The sequence below is a fragment of the Oryctolagus cuniculus genome, chromosome 21 (genome assembly GCF_051225735.1).
Source record: "Oryctolagus cuniculus isolate XC-2025 breed Fujian yellow rabbit chromosome 21, ASM5122573v1, whole genome shotgun sequence".
Lineage (NCBI taxonomy): Eukaryota > Metazoa > Chordata > Mammalia > Lagomorpha > Leporidae > Oryctolagus > Oryctolagus cuniculus.
Genome location: NC_142887.1, coordinates 24,448,762 through 24,470,797, shown reverse-complemented (window position 1 = coordinate 24,470,797; position 22,036 = coordinate 24,448,762). Strand labels below are relative to the sequence as shown.

The 22,036-nt window shown below is 58.7% G+C and overlaps 1 protein-coding gene across 1 annotated transcript; it reads right to left on the bottom strand.

The window, feature by feature from the left end:
- Positions 1-14,695: 14,695 nt before the first annotated feature.
- CRYBA4 (crystallin beta A4) lies at positions 14,696-20,132 on the bottom strand. Its single transcript, XM_002721154.6, has 6 exons — positions 19,995-20,132; positions 19,456-19,506; positions 18,728-18,846; positions 16,983-17,124; positions 15,881-16,023; positions 14,696-15,031 (listed from the first exon to the last, which is right to left on the bottom strand). The coding sequence occupies exons 2-6, from the start codon at positions 19,492-19,494 to the stop codon at positions 14,884-14,886; spliced, it is 591 nt and encodes a 196-aa protein (XP_002721200.1). The 5' UTR covers positions 19,495-19,506; positions 19,995-20,132; the 3' UTR covers positions 14,696-14,883.
- Positions 20,133-22,036: the final 1,904 nt, after the last annotated feature.

Here is a 22,036-nt window from a genome sequence, read left to right as displayed (position 1 = left end):
AGTGACAGGTGTGGCTCCGGTGCTGTCTCACTCAGGTGGGCGCTGGGTAAGGCCAGAGCTGAGTGCAGCCATTACGAGGGGGCAGACCCCAAAGGCAGCGTGGACCTGCCTGGCTGGCCTCAGTCTCTGGTTCTCTAAAGCAGTGCATGTCTTGATCACGTAGCGAACCAAACTAGCTCTCCAAGGGCCTCGGCTGGTCCTTTGCCCTCCTTTTGTTGATCTGCCAAGCACCTTTGCAAAAAGCAAAACCTGCCCTGGCACCCTCCACATCCCCAGGGATGGCCCAGGACATTCAGCGGCCTGTTTGGTCTCCTGTGGGCCCAGGGGCTCCGCTGTGAGCTCCTTGGAGATTGCTGTCCAGATTTATAGCTACATCTGCCATCCTCGTCTTCCGGCGATATTCTTCCGGGGCATGGAAGAATCTACTCCAATGTGGGGAACACCATCCTCATCGCAAAGCTCCCGATCTTCCTCATGAGCTGCCAAAAACATCCCGGAGAGGGGCCGACACTGTGGCACAGTGCGGTAGGCCACTTCTTGTATCGCTGATGTCCCCACAGGAGTGTTGGTTCCAGTCCCAGCTGCTCCACCTCCCCTCCACCTCCCTCCTGATGCACCTGGGAAAGCAGCGGAAGCTGCCCCAAGTCCTCGGGCCCCTGCCACCCACGTGGGAGACTCGGTCCTGGTTTCAGCCTGGCCCAAGCTCAGCTGAGCTGATGCAGCATTTGGGAAATGAAGGAACATGAGTAAGATCTGGGTGTGCGTGCATGCGTGCGTGTGTGTGTGTACTCTATCTTTTAAATAAATAAATCTGAAAGACAGAGAGAGAATCCCAAAGAGACATCATCCTCTCCCCTCTCTTGAAAATGACTGGAGCCATTCACTAGAAAGCACTGGTTGCCATGGCAACAGACGCAGGGGGGGGGGCCCAGACCCCTCGCAAGCTGCACTTCGGAATAAAGTTGCACCTTGAAGCTGGAGCTGCTGCCTCCTGGGTTTCCCGGGAGACTCCCTTGCAGCGAGGCCTGCCAGCTAGGGAGGCTCGGCTCGGCGCTCCCACCCCACAGCCCACCATGTGCAGGAAACAGCTCCTCATCCTTGGAGTAGCCCCTGCCGAACTGGAAGTGGCCCCGGGGACAGAGTGCCCTGCCATAATCCCTGCAGCTCCAGAATCTACCCCCGCCCCCGCCCCCCAGCCCCTGGAAGGGCCCCCCAGATGCAGTGGCCTCAACCCCTCCCAAGTGTTTCATCTGCACCCCCTCCCGGGTCCCTCCCGGAGGTGCCGGCCTCATGTCCATCAGTGCCAGGCTCAGGGAGAGAAAACAGCTGAGCCAGCGGCACTGTGTGTGGCTCCGGAAGCTCCATCGGAATCTCTGGCAGCCTCTTTGCCTTCACACCCAGGAAGGGATCGGCCACCCCGCAGCTGTCTGGATGGTGAATGAACCCACAGGCCGCGCCGGGCCAGGCTGGAGTCTGCTCCTTCCCCAGCCCTGGGTGTGACGCCAGCCAGGAATCTCTGAGCCCTTTCACAAGGGGCGTCACTGGCTCAGGGTCACTACCTCGGACGACTGGAGTTGCAGTCTCCGAAGACTTCTCCCTGTTCTGTGCGTCCAGGGAAGGCAGCTGTGCCTCTAGGTAAGGGATGGGTGGGACTGTTCACCTGGTTGTCCCAGACGTGGGGCCCGAGGCAAGACTCCCAGTGCGAGAGGATCTCAAGCCGCTTTGTTAAGGGGGCAGGATGGAGAGACGGGGAGAAGACAGCCAGGGCAGGTGCGGCCATGATTTTGCTCACTTGCTCAGGCTGCTCTGCAGCACGGCTTACACAGCAGATTTCTGTTCTCAGCTCTGAGGCCGCCAAGTCCAAGATCAAGGCGCCTGCAAGGTCAGCTTCTCCTTTACCCTCGCCCCTCTGTATACAGACGGCACCTTCTCGCCTGACCTCACGTAGCTTTTTGTCTACGTGCACACATGCCTGGCGTCCCTTCCTAGTCCTCATCTTCGCCTGAATCACCTCTCTCCAAATACAGACAACCTTGGGGGCTCAGGCTTCAACTCAGGAGTGTGGCAGGAAGGGGACCCAGTACAGTCCATAGTGAGGAGCAAATTGTGGTGGGCAACTGGAACTCAGCCCTGCTGGGGCCTGTGGGACAGGCTGGGGACCTGGCTTGTCCTACCTGAGCCCAAAGAGGCTGTCATGGAGGAAGGAAGCCACTTGCACATCCACCCCGTCCCACCTCCAGGCTGCCGCGTGCACAGACCTAGTGCGTGTCCTTGGCCATCAGCGGGGAATCACAGTATCCCAGAGGAAGAAGCCACCGGTGCACCTGGGAACAGTGAATGTTGAGGAGACATCCCCACGGGGACCAGGGATGGCCCATGTCCCCAGCAGCCATCCACAGCCTGGTCCTCCCTCTGCAGAGCCCGCCCCGAGTCCAGCATGAGAATCCCATGCCCCTTAGATGCCAACCTGGTGTGTTATGGCTGTGACAGAACCTTTCCCTCTTGAGCGCACGGCCTCCTGCAGGGAGACGCTGAGTTCCAGACCCCACAGCAGGTGCTAAGAAGCTAACATGGCAAGAATAAGTGCAACCGCATTGAACATTGAACTTTTCCAAAACCCTCTTCGTTTTAAGTAGCGGACGCCAGTTCCACGCACAGCTTCGGGCACAGCTGCATCCAGCTGTCCAAGAGCCCTTCTCGAAGCTGCGGGCTTTGCCATCCTCTGGGCTGCTTTGTTCCCAGACAGGCCCCGCCCACATGCAGCCCGAAAGGGCCCCGGAAACACGAGGCTCCTGCCTGCAGCTCAGCCACACCCCTGTAAGCAGTCCAGCGCTCTGGCCCGGGTCAGGTAGCCATGAACCCTGAAGCAGGGAACAGGAGGGTGGCAATCCGAGGGGCTGCCTCCCAAGGAAGAGGGAGGGAGGCACTGGAGGGGGACTCGCCTCTGAGCCTGCTGTTTCAAATTTGCATAAACAGCCGGCGCCTCGGCTCACTAGGCTAATCCTCCACCTTGCGGCGCCGGCACACCGGGTTCTAGTCCCAGTCGGGGCGCCGGATTCTGTCCCGGTTGCCCCTCTTCCAGGTCAGCTCTCTGCTGTGGCCCAGGAGTGCAGTGGAGGATGGCCCAAGTGCTTGGGCCCTGCACCCCATGGGAGACCAGGAAAAGCACCTGGTTCCTGGCTCCTGCCATCGGATCAGCGCGGTGCGCTGGCCACAGTGCGCCAGCCGCGGCAGCCATTGGAGGGTGAACCAACGGCAAAGGAAGACCTTTCTCTCTGTCTCTCTCTCTCACTGTCCACTCTGCCTGTCAAAAAAAAAAAAAAAAATTCGTATAAACGTGGTGGCTCCCAGAGACACAGGCAGGTCTGTCCCCGTGTCCTGCTGGAGCTCAGAAGTCTGACCCGAGTCCGGCTGGGACAGAATCACGACATCAGCGGGGCTGCGTCTGCTCTGGAAACTTTAGGTGAGAATTGGCGTCCTGGCCTCTGCCGGACTTGGGGCCTGTGGCCACTGCCTCCATCATCAAAGCCAGCAGCGAAGGACTGAGCCCCTGGCGTGGCGTGTCACCGGGCCTTCCTCCACTCTCACGCCTCCATGTGCTTCTCCCACCTGTAAGGTCCTTTGGGATCCCACTGGGCCCGCCCCATGAGCCCCACCTGCATGAGCTCGCTTCACTCTGCTTTGCTGAGTCACCCAGCGCCTTCACAGGGTCCCTGGGGCAGGATGTGGGCATCGTCTGGCGAGCCACGTCTCTGCCTAACACACACATGCCCTTCTGCCGGAGCCCATCATGAGCCAGGGCTGTAGACTTGAATAAAAGCCCCGATACGGACGACATCCCCGGTGCCAGGCCCGGTGGCAGGCCTGCTCCATGCAAGACTCACAAGTCCTCGAGGAGGGGGCCGTGTCCAGCCTGCCCAAGCGCAGCCACCTTGCACTGCCCCACGGGGCGGGCTCTGGGCTCTGCCTTGGGCATACAAGGCAGTGGACGCTCTAGGGTGGCAAGGAGTGGTGTCCGCAGCCCTGCCTCCTTCCGTCTGCAGAAGAAGCGGGGAGGAGCCCTCCAGGGACAGCCAGCCCCTTTGCCACCCAAACTGTATCTTGCTTTCTTTCTCTGTCCCCAGCCCCAGCCCGGGCTGGCTGCTGACATGTGCACAGAGGAATCAAGCAGACCTGAGTTCGAATCCCAACTGTGCCCCTCGCTCTCCATGTGGTTTTCAGAAAAGAACTGAGGCAAATGGGCATAATATAACCTCTCTTACAGGGCCCTTGGAATAATTCAGTGATTTGAGTATAGAAATACAGGAGCTGGCACTGTGGCAGAGCGGATTAAGCCGCCACCTAAGAAACGGCATCCCATGTGGGCACTGATTCCAGTCCCAGCTGCTCCACTTCCGATCCAGCTCTCTGCTAATGCAGCTGGGAAAGCAGTGGAAGATGGTCCAAGTGCTTGGGTCCCTGCACCCACGTGGGAGACCTGAAAGAAGCTCCTAGCTCCTGGCTTCTGCCTGGTGCAGCCCCAGCTGTAGCAAGACTTGGAGAACCTATTCCTAGGAAGTTGTCACAAGCGGTCAGAGAGAGGCCCCGCACCGGCCGCAGCGCACGCACGTAGCGGGCCAGTCTGCGATGCCCCCATGGTTTTGCCTGTGTGCGTGGATGTGGACCCTCCGCCCAGGGCTCAGGGTAAACTCAGACCTGCGCTGCGTGCAGGGTCGCTCCTTCCCCATCCGCTCTCCCGCCACAGGCAGGACCTGCAATTGTGTCACCTGCCTTCATGGAGTCTGCACCCCGTGGTCCTGTAGGAACAAGCCCATCCCAACTGGGAAAACTGGGGGATCGCTCTGTCCCCATCGCCAACCTCTTCATTTTGTGGGGCCCAGAGCAAGGTGGCCTTGTCTGAGGTCACAGGCCGCCTCCCCACTGCCCCATGCTCTTGTTCCGTGGCCCTCCACCCCTCTGCCCTCCTCCCCTTTGTCTGCACCAGGCGTGGGCCATGTGTGTGCGCGCCCACGTGCATAGCCCTGCCCTCCGCCCCCCACCCCACTCCTTTGTCTGAGCCTTTGTGTCCCGACAGCAGAGAGCGGGCAGAGTATGTGCCGCCCGCCCGCATCCCATCTCGTGGTAATCCATCTGCAAACAGACCCCCTGCCAGACGCCCCGCACCTGCTCCGGGGCCCTCCCCGCCCCAGCAGGTGCTGTTACTCCGCCAGCCTCTCCTGCTACACCAGCCACAGCCGCCAGCACAGCAGCTGCCGCCCTCCCCGCCGCCCTGCCCCCGCCGCCGCCCTCAGCAGGGGGAGATGAGGTTCCTCTTCTGCCCTGCGCGGACAGACGCTGCCCCAGACTGTACCCAGACTCCGCCCCTCCCCCACCGCACGCTAACGTCGCAGGCGTCTGTCCCGCTGTTGCTCTCCCAGCACCGAGAGAGCCGATGCAGCCCAGACCCATCTTGAACATTTCACCCCTCCAGGGCTCCACCGTCCTCCCTGCCCCCATCAGCCCCTACTCGGTCCCCTTCCACTCCCTTCCCCCTTGCTGCAAGCCAGAAGATTCTAGAAATGCAAAGCTGACCTCATCGCTCCCCTGTGCACAGTCCCCGCTGACCTCAGCACAAAGAACCACTTTCACCTCCACTTGCAAGGGCTCCAGGTTCACGGTCACCAAGCCCCGCCCCAGCCTGGCCTCTAGGCCTCCAGGGAACCTTGTCTGACCTCCAGATGGAAGTCAATCCCTTGGACACACGTGGTCCCGACAGCACAGGGTATGATGTGATTATAAATGCACTTGCTGGTCTGTTGTATACACACACACACACACACACACACACAGCATGACCAACCTGGGACATTCCTCAGGCAGGTGTCCTGCTGTATTTTTCAACCCATGGGCCACGGGTCTGCACACAGGCGATGTCTTGATGTCTATTGTTTAAAAGAATGGCTGGAACTTTTAGCACTTTATTTTTGTTTGAAGGGCAGAAAGAGAGGGAGAGAAGGAGCTGTTTCGCGGGCTGGCTCACTCCCGAGGGGCCCACAACAGCCAGGGCTGGGCCACACCAAAGCCAAGAGCTAGGAACTCCATCTGGGACACATCGGTTTGGGTGATGGAGACCCAAGGACTTGGGCTACCATCTGCTGCCTCCCAGGGTGCACCCTAGCAGGAAGCTGGAATCGGAATTGGACCGGGGGCCTGTTATGGGATGCAGGTGTCCCGAGCTGTCTTCGCTGCTGTACCAAAACACCTGCCATAGAATGATCAGATCCTGAAGCTTCAAATGCTGTAGTTCTGGAAAGACCCCAGAGAGCCAGCCCAGGAAGCAGCCTGCCCCAGGCTCCGCCCCAACACAACCACACAATCCCAGCGTCTCCTGGCTCCATCCATCTCCCGACGGTCAGCCCCTCCCTTTGAAGCCAGGCCAATATCTCCAGCCCCCACCGCAAGCCGGCTGCACAGCCTGTCTGGGTTGGTGACCGATGTCTTCTCTCTTGTTCCTGCCACCGTGACCACCTCTGCCTGCCCTGGCCCCGTTCCTGTGCCCTGTCCCTTTCCTGACACAGATGCAGGCCTGCAGCCCGTCCTCATGGCTCCCCCCGGCGCAAACGACACAGCGCTCTTAGGAAAGACACTGAAGAAGTCTGGGCCAGGAGTTGGCGCTGTGGGGTATAAGGTTAAGGCACTGTCTGCAATGCCAGTGTCCCATGTGGGCGCTGGTTTGAGTCCCAGCTGCTCCACTTCCAATCCAGCTCCCTGCTAATGCACCAGGGAAAGCAGTGGAAGATGGCCCCAGTACTTGGGCCCCTGCACCCACGTGGGAGACCCAGATGAAGCGCTGGCTCCTGGCTTTGGCCTGGCTGGGCCCTGCCATTGCAGCTATTTGTAGAATGAGTCAGCAGATGGAAGACTTCTCTGTCTCTCCCTCTCTCTCTGTACAACTTTTAAATAAATGGATAAATCTTTAAAAGAAGGAGAAGTTTGGGGCAAATAACACACATTGAGCATTTCCTGGGGCCTGGGATAAATGCTACAAATGCAATATGTCTTAACAGCCTAATGGTGTCATTTTTTTTTTAGATTTATTTTATTTATTTGAAAGACAGAGTTACAGAGAGAGGTAGAGACAGAGAGGTCTTCCATCTGCTGGTTCACTCCCCAAATGACCACAATGGCCAGAGCTGATCTGAAGCCAGGAGCCAGGAGCTTCTTCCGGGTCTCCCATGCAGGTTCAGGGGCCCAAGGACTTGGGCCATCCTCTACTGCTTTCCCAGGCCATAGCAGAGAGCTGGACTGGAAGAGGAGCAGCCAGGACTAGAACTGGAGCCCATTTGGGTTGCCGGCACTTCAGGCCAGGGCTTTAACCCACTGCACCACAGCGCCAGCCCCTTAATGGTGTCCTTTTTACAGATGAACAAACTGAGGCTAAACAGACACAGGTAGAAGGCATCAGAGCCAGGATTCCACTCCAAGGGTATGCATCCAGGTCTGGCCTCAGGGAGCCCCTCCCCATTTACATCCCCCTCCCCGTCCTGTCCCGCCACACCTCCCCAGGCCAGCTTCCTCCCAGCTGAGCAGCAGCCCGGTGTGCCCCCCTGCCGCCCGTCTCTGTGGCTCCCAGCCCCATGCGCCTGCCCCCCCTTGGCCAAGCCACAGCTGTCCTGCAGAACAGCACATGCGTCATGTATAAGCTGCATCTGGGCTCCCTGCAAAGCCTCAGGATGTGCAGAACCAGGTGGAAGGTTCTGTAGCACAGGTCCTCCAGGGGCAGGCAGAGGCCGGGGTCAGGACACCAGGCCCTGGCAGGAGCACCCACCGGACCTACCGAGCATGGAGCAGGGTGGCCGAGGACAAAATGTGGGTGCTTCTACTGTCCTCTGCATCTCGACAGGCCTCGAAGAGCCCTGGGGAAGAGGCGATGGGAGATGGGACAGATGCTGATGCCAGCCAAGCAACCTCTTAGACCCACGCAGGTCCCTGCAACTCAGAGACACTGTGCCCATTTCACAGAGAAGGAAACAGAGGGCGGTGGAAGGTAGACAAGCTCTTTTATTTTTCACTTTTTTTTTTTTTTGACAGGCAGAGTGGACAGTGAGAGAGAGAGAGACAGAGAGAAAGGTCTTCCTTTGCCGTTGGTTCACCCTCCAGTGGCCGCCACAGCCGGCCTGATCCGAAGCCAGGAGCCAGGTGCTTCTTCTGGTCTTCCATGCGGGTGCAGGGCCCAAGCACTTGGGCCATCCTCCACTGCACTCCCGGGCCACAGCAGAGAGCTGGCCTGGAAGAGGGGCAACCAGGACAGAATCCAGCGCCCCGACTGGGACTAGAACCCGGTGTGCTGGCGCCGCAGGTGGAGGATTAGCCTAGTGAGCCGCAGAGCCGGCCAAGCTCTTTTATTTTTTAAAGACTTCTCGATGGATTTGAAGGGCAGAGTGAGAGAGAGAGGTTTTTTTTTTTTTTTTTCCATCTGCTGATCCACTTCCCAAATGGCCACAATGGTCAGGCATTGAGTGTCAGCTAAAAGAAGGAAGCCCAGACACGGAGACACAGCGATGGCTGACGCTGCAGAGAAGCCGGCTTAGGGCCCCTCGGCTCGGCGCGGACTCTCAGTCTCCTAACACCTGGCGCGGCTTTCCCTTACCGGTTCCTTGGGCCCCACCACCCTAGGGTCTGAACAGAGGCTCCCCGGCGCGCCTTAGAGGTGTGTTTCCAGATCTCACCACCAGGTGTCAGTGCGGGGCAGGTCTCCGAAGGAGGTTTCCCAGCGTGGGAGGAGCCCCTAGAAAACAGGGCATGGGGGCAGGGCTTTGCTGAACCTCGAGAAAAAGGCCTCACAGCAGCTCCGGGAGCGGGAAGAGTGGAAGAGAGCCCTGGACAGTCAGGGGTGCGGAGCCCGGCTGTGCTTCCAGTTCTCTGCAGACTTGAGCCCATCGGTCTGCCTCTCTTGACCTCAGTCTTCCCATCTGAGTAAGGGGGTGGCTGATGGTGCTCATTGAGAGAAGAGGAGGTTGCCACAGGCAAGGCGAGGGCCTGGGACAGGCAGACGCTGAAGGAGCGGGGGGCAGAGGAGGCAGCCGCTGTCCTGGGACCCCTGTTCTGGAATGGAAGTGTTCTCCTTGGGAACAGTTTCAGGGCGTCTTTGAAAAGTAAACCGCAGACACCCACCTGTAGAACAGGCTGCCTGGCCCATTCTGCCGTCTCTGCCTCTGCTTTTCTCTACATTGTTTTTGTTTGTTTGTTTTTGAGATCCTTGGAGAGAAAGAGACAGAGAGTTCACAGCCTCTGGCTCACCCCTCAATTGTCTAAAACAGGCCGGGCTGGGTGGGGGCCAAAGACAAGGGCCGGGAACTCCACCTGGGTCTCCCAGGTTGGGGGCAGGACCCAAGTACTGGAGCCTTCCTGCACACCAGCAGGAAGCTGGAATCCAGAGCGGGGCTGGGGCTTGGAGCCAGGCTCCCTGAAGGCAGATGTGGGCGTCTGAAGCCGCTCTGTTTGTAGGCTGGCTTTAGCGGCAACCTCCAAACTACCACTGACCCGGGTCACAGCCCAGCACCGACCGTCAGTGTCTGCCCACCCTGGATTCAATCACCCTGGCCGCCGCTGGCCAGACCTGAGTCCCGCCCTCCCCTCTGGCATCAGGGCGGGTCAGCGAGCAGCCTGGTCCTCCCCCAAGCGACCGACAGACACCGCAGTTCCTCCCAAAAGCCAAAAACAACAGCTCGTCCCCGCCCCCCGCAGGAAGCTGTGGGGACCGCGGGCCTCCTGCCCCGATGTCTGGATGTCTCCTGTTAACAGAAGGTTCTGGGAGCTGGGGAGCTCCTGGCAGGAAAAGGAAGGGCCTCTCCACCCCGCTGATATTTCCCCTCCATTAATCTTGTAATTACAGCGGCTGCAAACGGAGGCTCCGGGAAGCGGGAGGGGTGGGCGGGCATTCGCCGCCCACAGGCGGGGCCGGGGCCCTGCGGAGGGGGCTCCGGGCTCGGGGCTCATTACCCAGCGTGCAGGAGTGGGGATCCAGACAGGCCTGGCGCTGGAGGCTGCTGGCTCTGGGATAACGGGGCCGGGGCAGGGCGGGGGGGGGGGGGGTGTCGCCCGGCCCTGGGCCCTCTCTGTCTCCTTTCCAGAAAGGCGGTGGCGGAGGGGGGTGGGGGGTGCTGTTACTGTAACCGCCATCGCTGTGCTGTTTCTCGATAACAGATAAGTGCTTACACGGTCGCTTTGCTCACTCTTTTCCTCTTCCTCTCTCTCTCTCTCTGTCTCCCTCCCTCCCTCTTTCTCTCTCTCCCTTTTTCCCTCTCATCAACACACCCAGATCTGTACAGCTCTTCAACTATCCCTAATTCCTTGTTAAGGTTATTTATTTATTTGAAAGGCAGAACTACAAGGATGGGGGTGAGGAGAATCCTCCATGTGCTGGTTCAGTCCTCAAATGGCCGGGCCAGGTGGAAGCCAGGAGCCAGGAACTCCATCTGGGTCTCCCACGTGAGTGGCAGGGCCCCAGGGACCTGGCCCATCTTCCGCTGCCTCCCAGGCGCAGTAGCAGGGAGCTGGGTCGGAAGTGGAGCAGCTGGGACTCGATCCCATCCCAAACACCTCTAACGCAGGCTTGATCCCTGGGCTGGCGCCTGCAGTTCCTGTCTGCTCTTCGACGCTCGTGAGACGCCAGCTGCTTAGTGAAGAACTCAATTCAGTGAAGGCCGCGGTGGCACGGTCAGGCGGGTCCCGTAATTCTCAGAATTCAGCGAAGCCCCTGTGATCTCTCTCCTACCGCTCGCTCTGCTTGCACAGGCCCCACACGACCCCAGGCTGTGATGCAACGGCGCTGTGCGTCATCCACCTGCTGCCCCCAGACCCCAGCCGGGACAGCATTGGCCGGGAAAGTCCCAGGCAGGTGCCATGGCTGACCAATCAAAGGAGGGCCCCGAGCGCCGTGGGCCAATCAGAGGTGCTCACACAAGCTAGCCACGCCCCGCTCAAGAGCAGCATGAGTCGGTAGCATTCCTCAAGTCTTCATCCCGCGCGAGGCCTGGGGATGGCAAACTCAGCTTTGCTCTGTCCTAGCGATGGGAGGACCGTGGAATTGGTGGGGGGGTATCCTACAACATCCTCACCCCTTCCATTCCTGGGGGCTTCATTCTGACTGTGGCTCTGCCGTGTGGGGGCGGGGACGGGGGACAGGGCGCAGGAGGAAGCAGCAGCCAGGCTGGGCCAGGGATCAGGAGAGGGCTCAGGGAAGGGGGAGGGAGAAGCCGCACCTTGGCCTGCACTTTTCCAGATGTCGCCTTCCTGGGCCCTTTACAAGCGGAGGAAACAGGCCAGGGGGCTCCGGGCAGGGCAGGTCGCCCCGCCTGCTCCCCCCCGCACCTCACCCCGCGGGACCCAGAGCGTGCAGCCGCGGATGGGGCTGCAGGGAGCCACAACGCGGACAGACTTGCTTCAGGGTCTGAGACCGAGCCTTGAGCCTTCCCCTCTCTGGTCCAGGGTTCCCCGGCCGGCCGCTCCTGCGGTCATCCTTAGAGCAGACCGCGATGCCCCGACCAGGGCTGTCCTCCACCCCACCACTTCCTTTGGAGCCCAGACCGTCCCTAATGGAAGCTCCCTCGCCTTTATAGCCTAGGAAAATTGGTCTCCTGGCAAGATACGAAAAATAATTTCACGCTCTCTTCCCTCCCCTCCCACGGGTGGCCCCCGACAAATTGTCTCTTTATTGCCTCTCACTCCAGCGTCCGCGCACATCTGGGGTCTCCTTTCTCCATGGTTGCCAGACTCACTCCTGGCCCTGCCTCTGGCCGGCTGTTAAAAGAGCTGCCCCTCAAAGTCCAAGGAAACTCCTTCCCCTGGCAAACACTGTCTGCCCTGCCCCCCAGGGATCTGATAAGCAGCTCTACAGTTATTCATACTGAAGTGTGAGGAGCTACTTCCTAAACACTCGTATTTATTTATTTATAGTTAAAAGGCAGAGAGACAGAGACAAGACAGAAAGAGGGAGAGAGAACTTTCCACTTGCTGATTCCCTCCCCCAAATGCCTGCAACAGCCATGGCTGGGCCAGGCCAAAGCCAGGAGCCCAGAATTCCACTGCAGTCTTCTGGGGGGGGGGGGGGTGACAGGGACTCAAATACTTGAGCCATCACCTGCTGCCTCCAAGGGTGTGCATTCTCAGGCAGCTGGAGTGGAAGTGTGGGAAGAAGAACTGGGACTCGAACCCAGGTCCTCTGACATAGGACGCAGCTGTCCCATGCGGCGTCTTAACCGCTGCGTTCAGTGACTGCCCCTGTCTCAACTCCTTTTAGGCACGACACGCATGCAGCAACTTACTGTTGATAAGCCTATGTGTGCCCATTGTGTCTTCAACACACCCCACGTGGCGGACTAAATGCTTTCACAGGCTGCGTGGCCTCAGGCAGGTGGAGTTGGGGTGGAGATGGCAGAGCAAAGAGTCAGAGGAAGACAATGACGCCGGCATCCCATATCGGAGCACAGGTTCGAATCCAGGCGCCTCTTCCAATCCAGCTCTCTGCTGTAGCCTGGGAAAGCAGCGGAGAATTGCCGAAGGGCTTGAGCCCCTGCACCCGCACGGGAGACCCGGAAGAGGCTCCTGGCTCCTGGCTTCCGACCAGCTCAGCTCCAGCCTTTGAGGCCGTTTGGGGAGTGAACAAACGGATGGAAGACCTCTCTCTGTGTCTCTCCCTCTCTCTCTGTAACTCTACCTCTCAAATAAATAAATAAATGAAATCTTTTTTAAAGGATTTATTTACTTGTTTGAAAGGCAGAGTTAGAGAGAGAGAGAGAGAGAGAGAGAGAGCTGGCCACTGCACCGTGCATTTTTAACTGGGCAGCAGTAGAAGCAGAGACTCTGAGGGGCAGAGAGGAGGGTGCTTGGGTCAGCGCAGCAGCAGCACGGAGGGTGGCAGTGAGTGGATTCCGGTGCATCTCAGAAGAGCCCGAGTCGGTTGTGGGGTGGGAAAGAAGGGGCAGAGCTATGGGTCATCCCAAAGGTTGGGCTGGAACAATCTAAAAGAGGCTCAGCACGGGCTCCGAGACGTATATGAGACACCCACGTGGAGGTGTTGAGCAGGCAGGTGGACGTCCAAGGGTGGAGCTCAGAAGGGAAGTCCGAGGCCGGTGCCGCGGCTCACTAGGCTAATCCTCCACCTGCAGCGCTGGTACCCTGGGTTCTAGTCCTGATTGGGGCGCCAGATTCTGTCCCAGTTGCCCCTCTTCCACTCCAGCTCTCTGCTGTGGCCCGGGAGCAGTGGAGGATGGCCCAAGTGCTTGGGCCCTGCACCCCATGGGAGACCAGGAGGAAGCCCCTGGCTCCTGGCTTCGAATTGGCGTAGCGCCTGCCGTGGTGGCCATTTGGGGAGTGAACCAACGGAAGGAAGACCTTTCTCTCTCCTTTCTCTCTGTCTCTCTCTCACTAATTCCGCCAGTCAAAAAGAAAGAAAGAAAGAAAGAAAGAAAGAAAGAAAGAAAGAAAGAAAGAAAGAAAGAAAGAAAGAAAGAAAGAAAGAAAGTCCGTGACCAGCCCCTCCCCACCCTCTGTCCCCCCAGCCTCCCCCACTGCAGCACCTGTCACAGGACAGGCTTCACCTGCCACGCCCGGATCTGTCTTCCCGGCACACTGAGCAGGAGGCGGGACTTCCTGTGGGTTGTTTACCATCGTGTTTCCCAGAGCCTGGTACCCAGGAGAGCCCGGGGAAGGTGGACTACAGGATGACTGGGAGGATACACAAGGGCTTGGACTGGCTCCAGGGCAAATATCCCTGGGCTGAAGAAGGCTCTCTCTTCCCGCAGGCTGCTCCTCCCCGCGCCTGCCTGTTCTTGGCAGGCGGATCACAGATCACGGACATTTGTGCACGGGGGAAGACGGGTCAAGAGAATCCGGAAAAAAAAGTCACAGAGTTTATGAGAGAGAATAAGGAAATCTATGTAATAAAGAGACGGGTAGTGAGAAGGGGAGGGAGGAGGGACAGAGACAGGGAGTGAGGAGGGGAGGGAGTAGAGGGGAGAGGAGAGGAGAGGAGAGGAGAGGAGGGCAAGGGAGGGGAGGGGAGGGCAGGGGAGGGGAGGGGAGAGGAGAGGACCATCTTGTCATTAGGCTGTAAATGATTTGGGAGTTTATTTTTTGTTGTTGTTGTTTGATGGGCTTTCTTTGGAAGGTGAAGAGTGTTAGATGAGAGACTTCAGGATATCGGATGTCATAGGGAATTGAGAAGAAATAAAGGGTTATGGGGGCTGGCCGGCTGTCTGAGGCAGTGGGTAGAGCTGCCACCCGAGGTACCAGCATTCAGTATCAGAGCACCTGTTTGAGTCCTGGCTGCTCCATTTGCAATCCAAGTCCCTGCTATTGGCCTGGGAAAGCAGCGGAAGATGCCCCAAGTGCTTGGGCCCCTGCACCCACTTGGGAGACCTGGAAGAAGCTCCTGGCTCCTGGCTTCAGATCAGCCCAGCCCTGGCCACTGCGGCCAATTGGGGAGTGAACCAGTGGATGGAAGACTTTCTCTCCCTCTCTCTCTCTCTCTCTCTCTGACTTTCAAATAAGTAAAATAAATAAATAAGTCAAAAAAGATAGAACACTAAGAACAAAGCAGACCCAAAGTAAACAGGAGGAAGGAATTATTAAAAGCAAACACCATTAAAATGAAATGCAAATGATAGAAAGAAAAGTAGGTTTGGAAAAGATTGAGAAAATCAAAAAGCACAGCTGATAGCGAACCATCTTTTCTTTATTACTCTGAGGCTTTTTGTGCTGAGTGTGCACGGGCCGGCTCACAGCGTGCGGAGTTCACACAGGGCACCGGCGGAGGCCGGATCGGATCGGAGAGCCGGGCCGCCCTCCGGGGCTGCCCCGCAGCAGACAGGCACGCGCGAGCTCCTCCCCGCCAGGCCCGGCTCACTGCTGGATCCGGCGGATGCTCTGCACCTGGAAGGTCTGGGCGTGCGAGCCCCACTCCCGGAAGTGCTTGTAGTCGCCCGAGTGGTGGTCGCACTCCAGCACGTACTGGAAACCTCGGTAGCCCGGGTACTGCGAGCAGACCCAGCTGGAAAGGGAAGAGGCAGGCAGGGGCCCGTTACCAGCGCGCTCAGCAGGACAGGGATGAAGGGACCCGAGCACCACACCCAGCCCGGAGACCCTGCCGTCCTCAGTGCCTGGGACTCGCCACGCCCCCTCCCGCGCCCCTGAGAAGCTGGGACTGGCGCTGGCGCCCTCTCTCGTGAGGATCTCAGCCTCCTGGGGGGGAAATGGGGAGGGTCCATGAGCACTGAACCTGAAGCCGACTTCAGTCCCCTTCTGTCGCTGAACTTGACCCTCCTGTTTCATTGTGGCCAAGCTCCCATCTCCCCTCTTCTGCCACAGATCCTGCTGCCCCCGCCCCCCGACAAGGTGGGGAAAGGGGGCTGCGTCTAGCAATGAGCACATGACCAGGTCTAGCCAATTAGAAAACATCGCTCCTTTGGGCACTGTGATTGGTCCAGGTCTAGCCAATTAGAAAACACCACTCCTGTGGGCACCGTGATTGGTTCAGAATTGAGCACGTCACCCGTGTTTGACCAATGAGAGCCTTTCCTGAAATCTTTGATGGAATCCTTGGGAGAAAGGAGAGGAATGGAAAGATGGAGCTACCCTCTGTGTTTTCACAAGGTAAAAATGCAGCCACGCCCAGGCAGGCACCTGGATCCAGCTTGCCTGAATCTGTTACCAATAAATATCCTTTAGGCTTACACCAGTGTGACCTGTCACTTGCAGTCCCGCGGATCCTGCGTGTTACTTCCCTGAGCCTCAGTGGTCGCTGGAAAGTGGGCGTCAGGCCACAGACACACCCAGCACACTCTTCTCCCAGGGTCCCTCCCCCTCCCCGCCTGCCAGGTCGAGCCTCGGATGCACTTACGCGCCAGAGTGGACGTGGAAGGAGCCCACCTCGTTGCTGTCCCAGCCCATGGCCTGCAGGGAGGGGTAGTCGTCACTCAGCTCCCCTTTCCTGCCCAGGAAGTTCTCATGTTCGAAGATGGTCAGCCTCGAGTCGCGGTGGTTCTATGGGCACAGGGAATGGCTCAGATTCCCGGGCGCGGAGTGGGAAACCCAGATGCCCCCGCACTTGTCCCCCAAGCCTTTTAGAAGGACAGTAAGGCAACAGGAACCAGAAACCTTACAAGAGGTGAACACCTGATACTTCCCGAAATTCCCTTTGCGGAAATATTCACAAAGAAACTCATCAACGACCCAATGAGCTGCAAGGGCTTTGGGTATAGCAATAAAAGCAATCAATACGTAGGGAATCAACCTGAATGTCCAGCCATGAGGGAGCAGGGGCAGGGGGCAAACTGCGTATCGCACTAGGGTAGGAGGAAGGGCGTCAGCTCTGTGAGCACAAATCCTGCGACGGGCAGGTGTTGTGGTACAGCGAGATAAGGCACCCCTGCGACACCCACCTCCGTTACGGGCGTGCCCTGGGATTGGGTACCACCTCTGCTTCTTGCCTACGCTCCTGAGAGGTGTCAGGTGTTGGCCACCAACTATTTGGGTTCCTGCCACCCCTGTGGGAGGCCAGCATGGGTTTGCTGGCTCCTGGCTTTGGCCTGGCCCAGCCCCGTGGGTTTGTGGGCATTTGAGGGAGGGAAGCAGAGGCCATCTCCAGCCCCCTGACAGTGGGCTTCTAGCTCATCTGTAATTATGGCTGGGTGACTTTTCTCCTTCTGGCACATTTTCCCCTGAACTTCAGATGGTAAAACAGGGCGCCTCACGTCATTCCACGCCAATCTGGTTGCTTCCAGAACAAACCACGGTTCCTTCTCCTGTTCTCAGTGGTTTTGAGTGTAAGAGGGGATCCGAAGCCCACCTCCACGCGTCCCCCATGGACGACTTGGGAGCACCAACCAGGAACCGGCAGCAGGCTCTGGAACCCCTGCCTTCCCCAGCACCCGCTGGGCTCTGGGGCGCCCACTGGAGGGAGCCCGCCCCCCTCCCCACCCCTGGAATGGGCATCGGCTCACAGCGCAGGCCACCGGGCGGAAGGAGCTGAGCCGTTCTGCAGGGTAGGCGGTGTTGCCGCTCCAGGCATCCCAGGAGGGGTACTCGCCGCGCTCCAGCACATACTGCTGCCCTTGGAAGCCGGCGTGCTCAAAACCCACCCACCTGCAGAGAGAGGCAGAGAGCAGAAGTGAGGGCCCCCCCGCCCGGAGGTCTCAGCCACTGGGCTCATTCAGGGGGTGACAGTGTCTCCAGGAGCCCCTGGCTGATGGCTTGGAGACACTTTTGGTGTCAAGGTTGGGGCAGGGGCCCATGTTATGTCACAGGGGTGAAGCCACTGCCATGTGGGATGGTGCCAGCTGCTCCACTTCCAATCTGGTGGTTTCTCTCTGGGTCCCCCGAGATAACAAGCCACTCAGGTGGGGACAGCAGCATCAGGCTGCCACCAGCGCAGGGAAGTCCCTTCTCAGCCACAAGCCTCTCCTACTCCTATTTCCCATGACCTGGCTCCTTGCTTTTGGTGGTGTCCCATGGGACAGGGGACAGGGGACACAGGAGGCAGTCACCATGTGCACCTTGCGTTTGCTGTCTATCCAATAACCTGGCCCACGCTACCCAGACTCAGTGCCTCCTCACTGGCCAAGTCCGAAGTCAGCTGCTTACAGCCCTCTGCGGGCCACGGTCCCCACCGGAGCCCCCGCTGGCGCACCTGTGTGCCAAGCAGAAGCTGAGCGAACGTGAAAACCATCCAAGGTGGCTGCAGGTGGCACTCACAGGCAAGGCACCGTGTACGCCTGTCAGTCCACTTTCTAACTTTCTAGAACGTTCTACCCAAAGTGGTAGTCACTGGTCACAGGCGGTTCATTAATTACATTTCAACATAAATAAATCAAGATTAAATCCAAATTAAAATTAAGGTCTCAGGGCCAGCGGCTTGTGGGGCCAGCATCAGAGCACCAGATCGAGTCCCGGCTGCTCCGCTTCCCATCCAGCTCCCTGCTGATGCGCCTGGGAAAGCAGCAGAGGACGGCCCACGTGCCCGGGGCCTGCTGCCCTCATGGGAGACCTGCAAGAAGCTTCTGGCTCCTGGCTTTTGCCTGGCCCAGCCCCGGCCATTGCAGCCATTTCTCTCTCTCTCTCTCTCTCTCTCTTGCCTTCTCTCTCCATGACTCTGCCTTTCAAACAAGTAAACCTTTAAAATAAAAATAAGTCCTTTACTCCCACTTGCTATAGTTGGAATCCTTGGTGGCCATGTATCCAGGGGCTGTGAATGACCGAGGGTGGAGAACACATGTTATTAGCATGTCTTTAATGTCTCTCCACAGCTTATTAACCTCCCCCCCACCTCTCCCTCCACATAAAGAAAGCAGGCATCACCCTCAGAGTCACGGGCAACAATATTTAGCTACAAATCAGTGCATTTTTTACTAAACATACAGTATTTATTTTTACCTTCTAATTTGGCTTTTGGTTTATGCCTAAGAGGGCAACTCCAGACCCAACACTCAGCTCTGAGGTTTTCCCCCTGCCAAGCCGCTCCATCCGATGAGCAGGGATTGTGGGAATGCTGAGTCCTACCCTTGGGCAGTGCACGACCTACCGAACCACGCAGGTAGTCCTGGAACCACGCAGGTAGTCCTGTGCGCGGCTCAGCACCTCAGGAGGGCACACCTGCATGGTCGGAGCCCGGGAAGGTGCCAGGTCCCTTCCTGCCCCCGCCCCCACCACCTCCTCTGTTCCCAGCCCGCCACGCCCCTCCGGGACTCACGCGCCGCTCAGCACTTTTAGAGATCGCACAGTCTCGAAGCCGAGCTCCAGCACGCTGGGACACTCCGCCGTGAACTCATGCCGCCGGCCCTGGAAGCCTTCCTCGTCCCACACCACCATCTGCACCCCAAAGAAAAGGCAGGGGTCAGTCCCCGTCAGAATCCTATGGGGGACTGGGGCCGGGGGGTGGGGGGCTCAAGATGGGCCACAAATGCACAGGCCTCCGGGGCCAGGCAGGTAAGGGAGCCCCGAGCTGGCTAGAACCAAAAGCCCAGGTCCCCCGGTAATTGTGTGGCCGCTCTCTAGCGCCACCCACGACTGCCAAGTGGGACTGCAGGTTCCCCAATCTAGACCCCAGAGGTGAAAACCTTTGAAAACCTCCAGGTTGTCAAGCAGTTGACAAGCTTGAAACTTTTTTTTTTTTCTTTTTGTAAACACAGAGAAGATCAAAGAAGCCATGTTCACTGTCTGCTCGCCGTCTCTCCCGGGGACGCTATAATTATGAGCTCATGTTTGGGACCCAGAAACCCCAAGTTCAAATTCAAGCTCCTTGTGTGTGACCTTGAGCAACTCCCTTTCCCACTCTGAGCCTTGGTTGCCTGAGCTGTGAGGTGAGCCTTGCTGATTCCTTCCTCGTAGGGGTGAGGAGGGGACTCTGTGGAGCCGGGCACGGGGGTCTCCCCACCCCCACCGCACTCCCTGGACACACCTGCCCAGGCCACGCCCTACCTTCCAGTGTCCCGCTGACTTGGTGCATTGCAGGGTCATGTTGGCCCCTTCCTGCAAGGGAGAGAACAGGATCAAGGATCATCTCCCGCCCTGACTCTCTTCTCCTCCTTGACGCTGGCGGGATCCAGGTGGGGTCCAGATGTGACCGGGCCAGGTGGCCAGCCCTACCCTGTCCATCTGTGACCAGTGCCATCTCCGGCCCCGTCACCATCTCATAGCTTACCGGTTCCCAGTGCCTTCGCCCCTGATCTCAGCTCTGGGTACCGTGGGAGAGTTTTTGCCGTGGCTGTCACTGGTGGGTGCACTGCAGCACCAAACCCAACAAGGACGCTCTCACGGCGGAGATGTAGGCAAAGGGACAAACAGGAGTCATCTCGCTTTGCCATGACCTGCATGACTTGCCTGCCCCTGGTTAGGATGGGGCTGGCGATCGAGACGACACAGTGGCGTCCTCGGGATGGAGGAACCCGGGCTCCCCACCTTCCCTGGGTGCTCACTCGAGGCTCTGGTCCCACCCCTCCTTCCAACCTGGGACTTACCGAGATGGGCCCAGAGACTGTGTCAGAACGGGGACCGCGGAGCTCAGGGCTCTTATAGGCCGGGAGGGGAGAAGGGCCCCCCGGAGACAAAGTCCCGACTCAGCAAGGGAGCGCGAGAAACAAAAGGCAGCCCTGGCAGAAGCCCAGGCCAGAGGAGTCAGCAGCCCCAGCTCTAGCTGGGAGGGAACCATGCATCAGCCGCAGGGATGGCCAGAGGCGCAAGGTCTGCCTTAGTCAGCGCCACGGGGCTTGTGCCTGTGGCAGGACGCTGTGCGGTGGACAAAGGCTCTCCTTGCTGTGTGGTCCTGGGCAAGTCATTGTCTCCTTGGCCTCCTCACTGTAAAACAGGATGATGTTGTAAGGAGCTTGTGGCACATGCCCGTCACGGAGTAAACATTCAACAAATGCTGTTCTTTGCCTCTTCCTCTTTCAGCTGGAGCAACCAGGGTGCGCTGCATGCAGGAGGTGGCATTTATACTAGGCTCCGCGGGGTGGAGAGATCCATGACTGAGATGTAAGGAGGGGCAGGCTAAGCGAAAGTGTGGAGGTGACCACAAGAAAATGCAGGTGGTCCAGGTGGGCGGGAGTGAGGCAGGAGGGGTGGACAGGGCCAGGGCCCTCAGGAGGAGTCCAGATGGTTCTGTGGGCACGGCGAGGAGCCACTGGGTACAACACGCATCGCAAGCTTGTAGCGCACCTGCCAAATATCCACGGCTTGCAACATTCGCTGTGTGCCTCCTGTCCCTGCACCTGCCCCTGGAGTAGGCCTGGGAGGGATGTCTCCTCGCTTAGGAAGGAGCTGGCCAGGGGCCCGATGACTCTGGCTCGGATCCCGCCCTGGCTGGCTGGGTAACTGTGAGTGTGTCCCTTAACCTGTCCGAGCCTCAGTTTGTTTGTATGCAAAACAGGCACAGCAGCACCCCAAGTGGGGTTTCTGCTAAGACATTGCTGTCTCGTGAGGACCAACGTGAATTATTACGGGTAACACTTGGAGCTGCTCCTGGGGCCTGGAAAGCGTTGTGGATCTCCTTATCTTCATTATCATCTTCGTTATCATCATCATCACTCACAACGGAGATGCGTCCTTGTCTGTTAAGGAGCGCTTCGTAAAACGCAGGAGTGCCCCACTTCTTGAAAGATCCATTTATTTATTTGAAAGGCAGAGTTACAGACAAAACAAGTGAGCAAGAGAGAGGAGAGAGACAGAGAGAGAGAGAGAGAGGGAGAGAAAGGAGAGAGAGATCTTCCATCCGCTGGTTCACTCCCCAAGTGGCCACTCCCCTGGCCAGGGACGGGCTAGGATAAAGTCAGGAGCTTCTTCCGGGTCTCCCATGTGGGTGCAGGGACCCAAATACTTGGGCCATCCTCCGCTGCTTTCCCAGGTGCATTAGCAGGGAGCTGGATTGGCCCCATATGGGATGCTGGCCTCTCAGGCAGTAGCCACAGCAACAGCCCAGGAGACCATTTTTTGAGGGCTTGGGTCCAGGTGCTAAAAAGCCGTGAATTCCAACTCCTTTTGATGGATGAGAAAGCAGTGGAAGGAGGAGATGGGAGACGCTGAAGCTTCTAAGGGGGGGTGGATGTAGCCCAGAGATGCCACCCTCGCAGTGAGCCCCCCAGCAGGGTGGGCCGTCCCCCATCTCTGGCAGGCAGCCCGTTGCCGTGGGGGACAGGGAGCTGCCCCAGCCAGCCTGTGGGTGGCCCCCGCCGCAGGCGTCCTGGCCCCGGTTCCAGCGGCTGCGCCATCCTGTGGTTCCTGCCACCCCCTCGCCCCCAACCTCAGCTTGGCCCAAGATGAAAGACCGAGGGGAGGCTGGGAAAGGAGGGGGTGCGGGGTGGGTGGAGCGGCAGAGGCAGAACTGGCCCGGGGCCACGGAGATACAGGAAATGGGCTCCGTGGGGATCTCGGACCCCCAAGGAAGAGGCAGGAACCCACATGGACGCCCCTCCCCCCTGCCTGGGGCAGGGGAGCTGCAGGTAGTGGGGCTGAGCGGCTCCCCGGGGTGCCCCTGTTCCACCAGGGGCCTTGGTTGTTCTGAGTC

What these genes read in the sequence shown, in the direction of transcription:
- CRYBA4 (XM_002721154.6), bottom strand. Translation starts at nt 19,494, where the DNA reads ATGACCCTGCAATGCACCAAGTCAGCGGGACACTGGAAG. An exon ending in AGTCAGCGGGACACTGGAAG is followed by an intron (nt 18,847 to 19,455) that starts GTAGGGCGTGGC and finishes TTTGGGGTGCAG; the next exon opens with ATGGTGGTGTGGGACGAGGA. An exon ending in TTCCACGTCCACTCTGGCGC is followed by an intron (nt 15,032 to 15,880) that starts GTAAGTGCATCC and finishes TTCCCTTTCCAG; the next exon opens with CTGGGTCTGCTCGCAGTACC.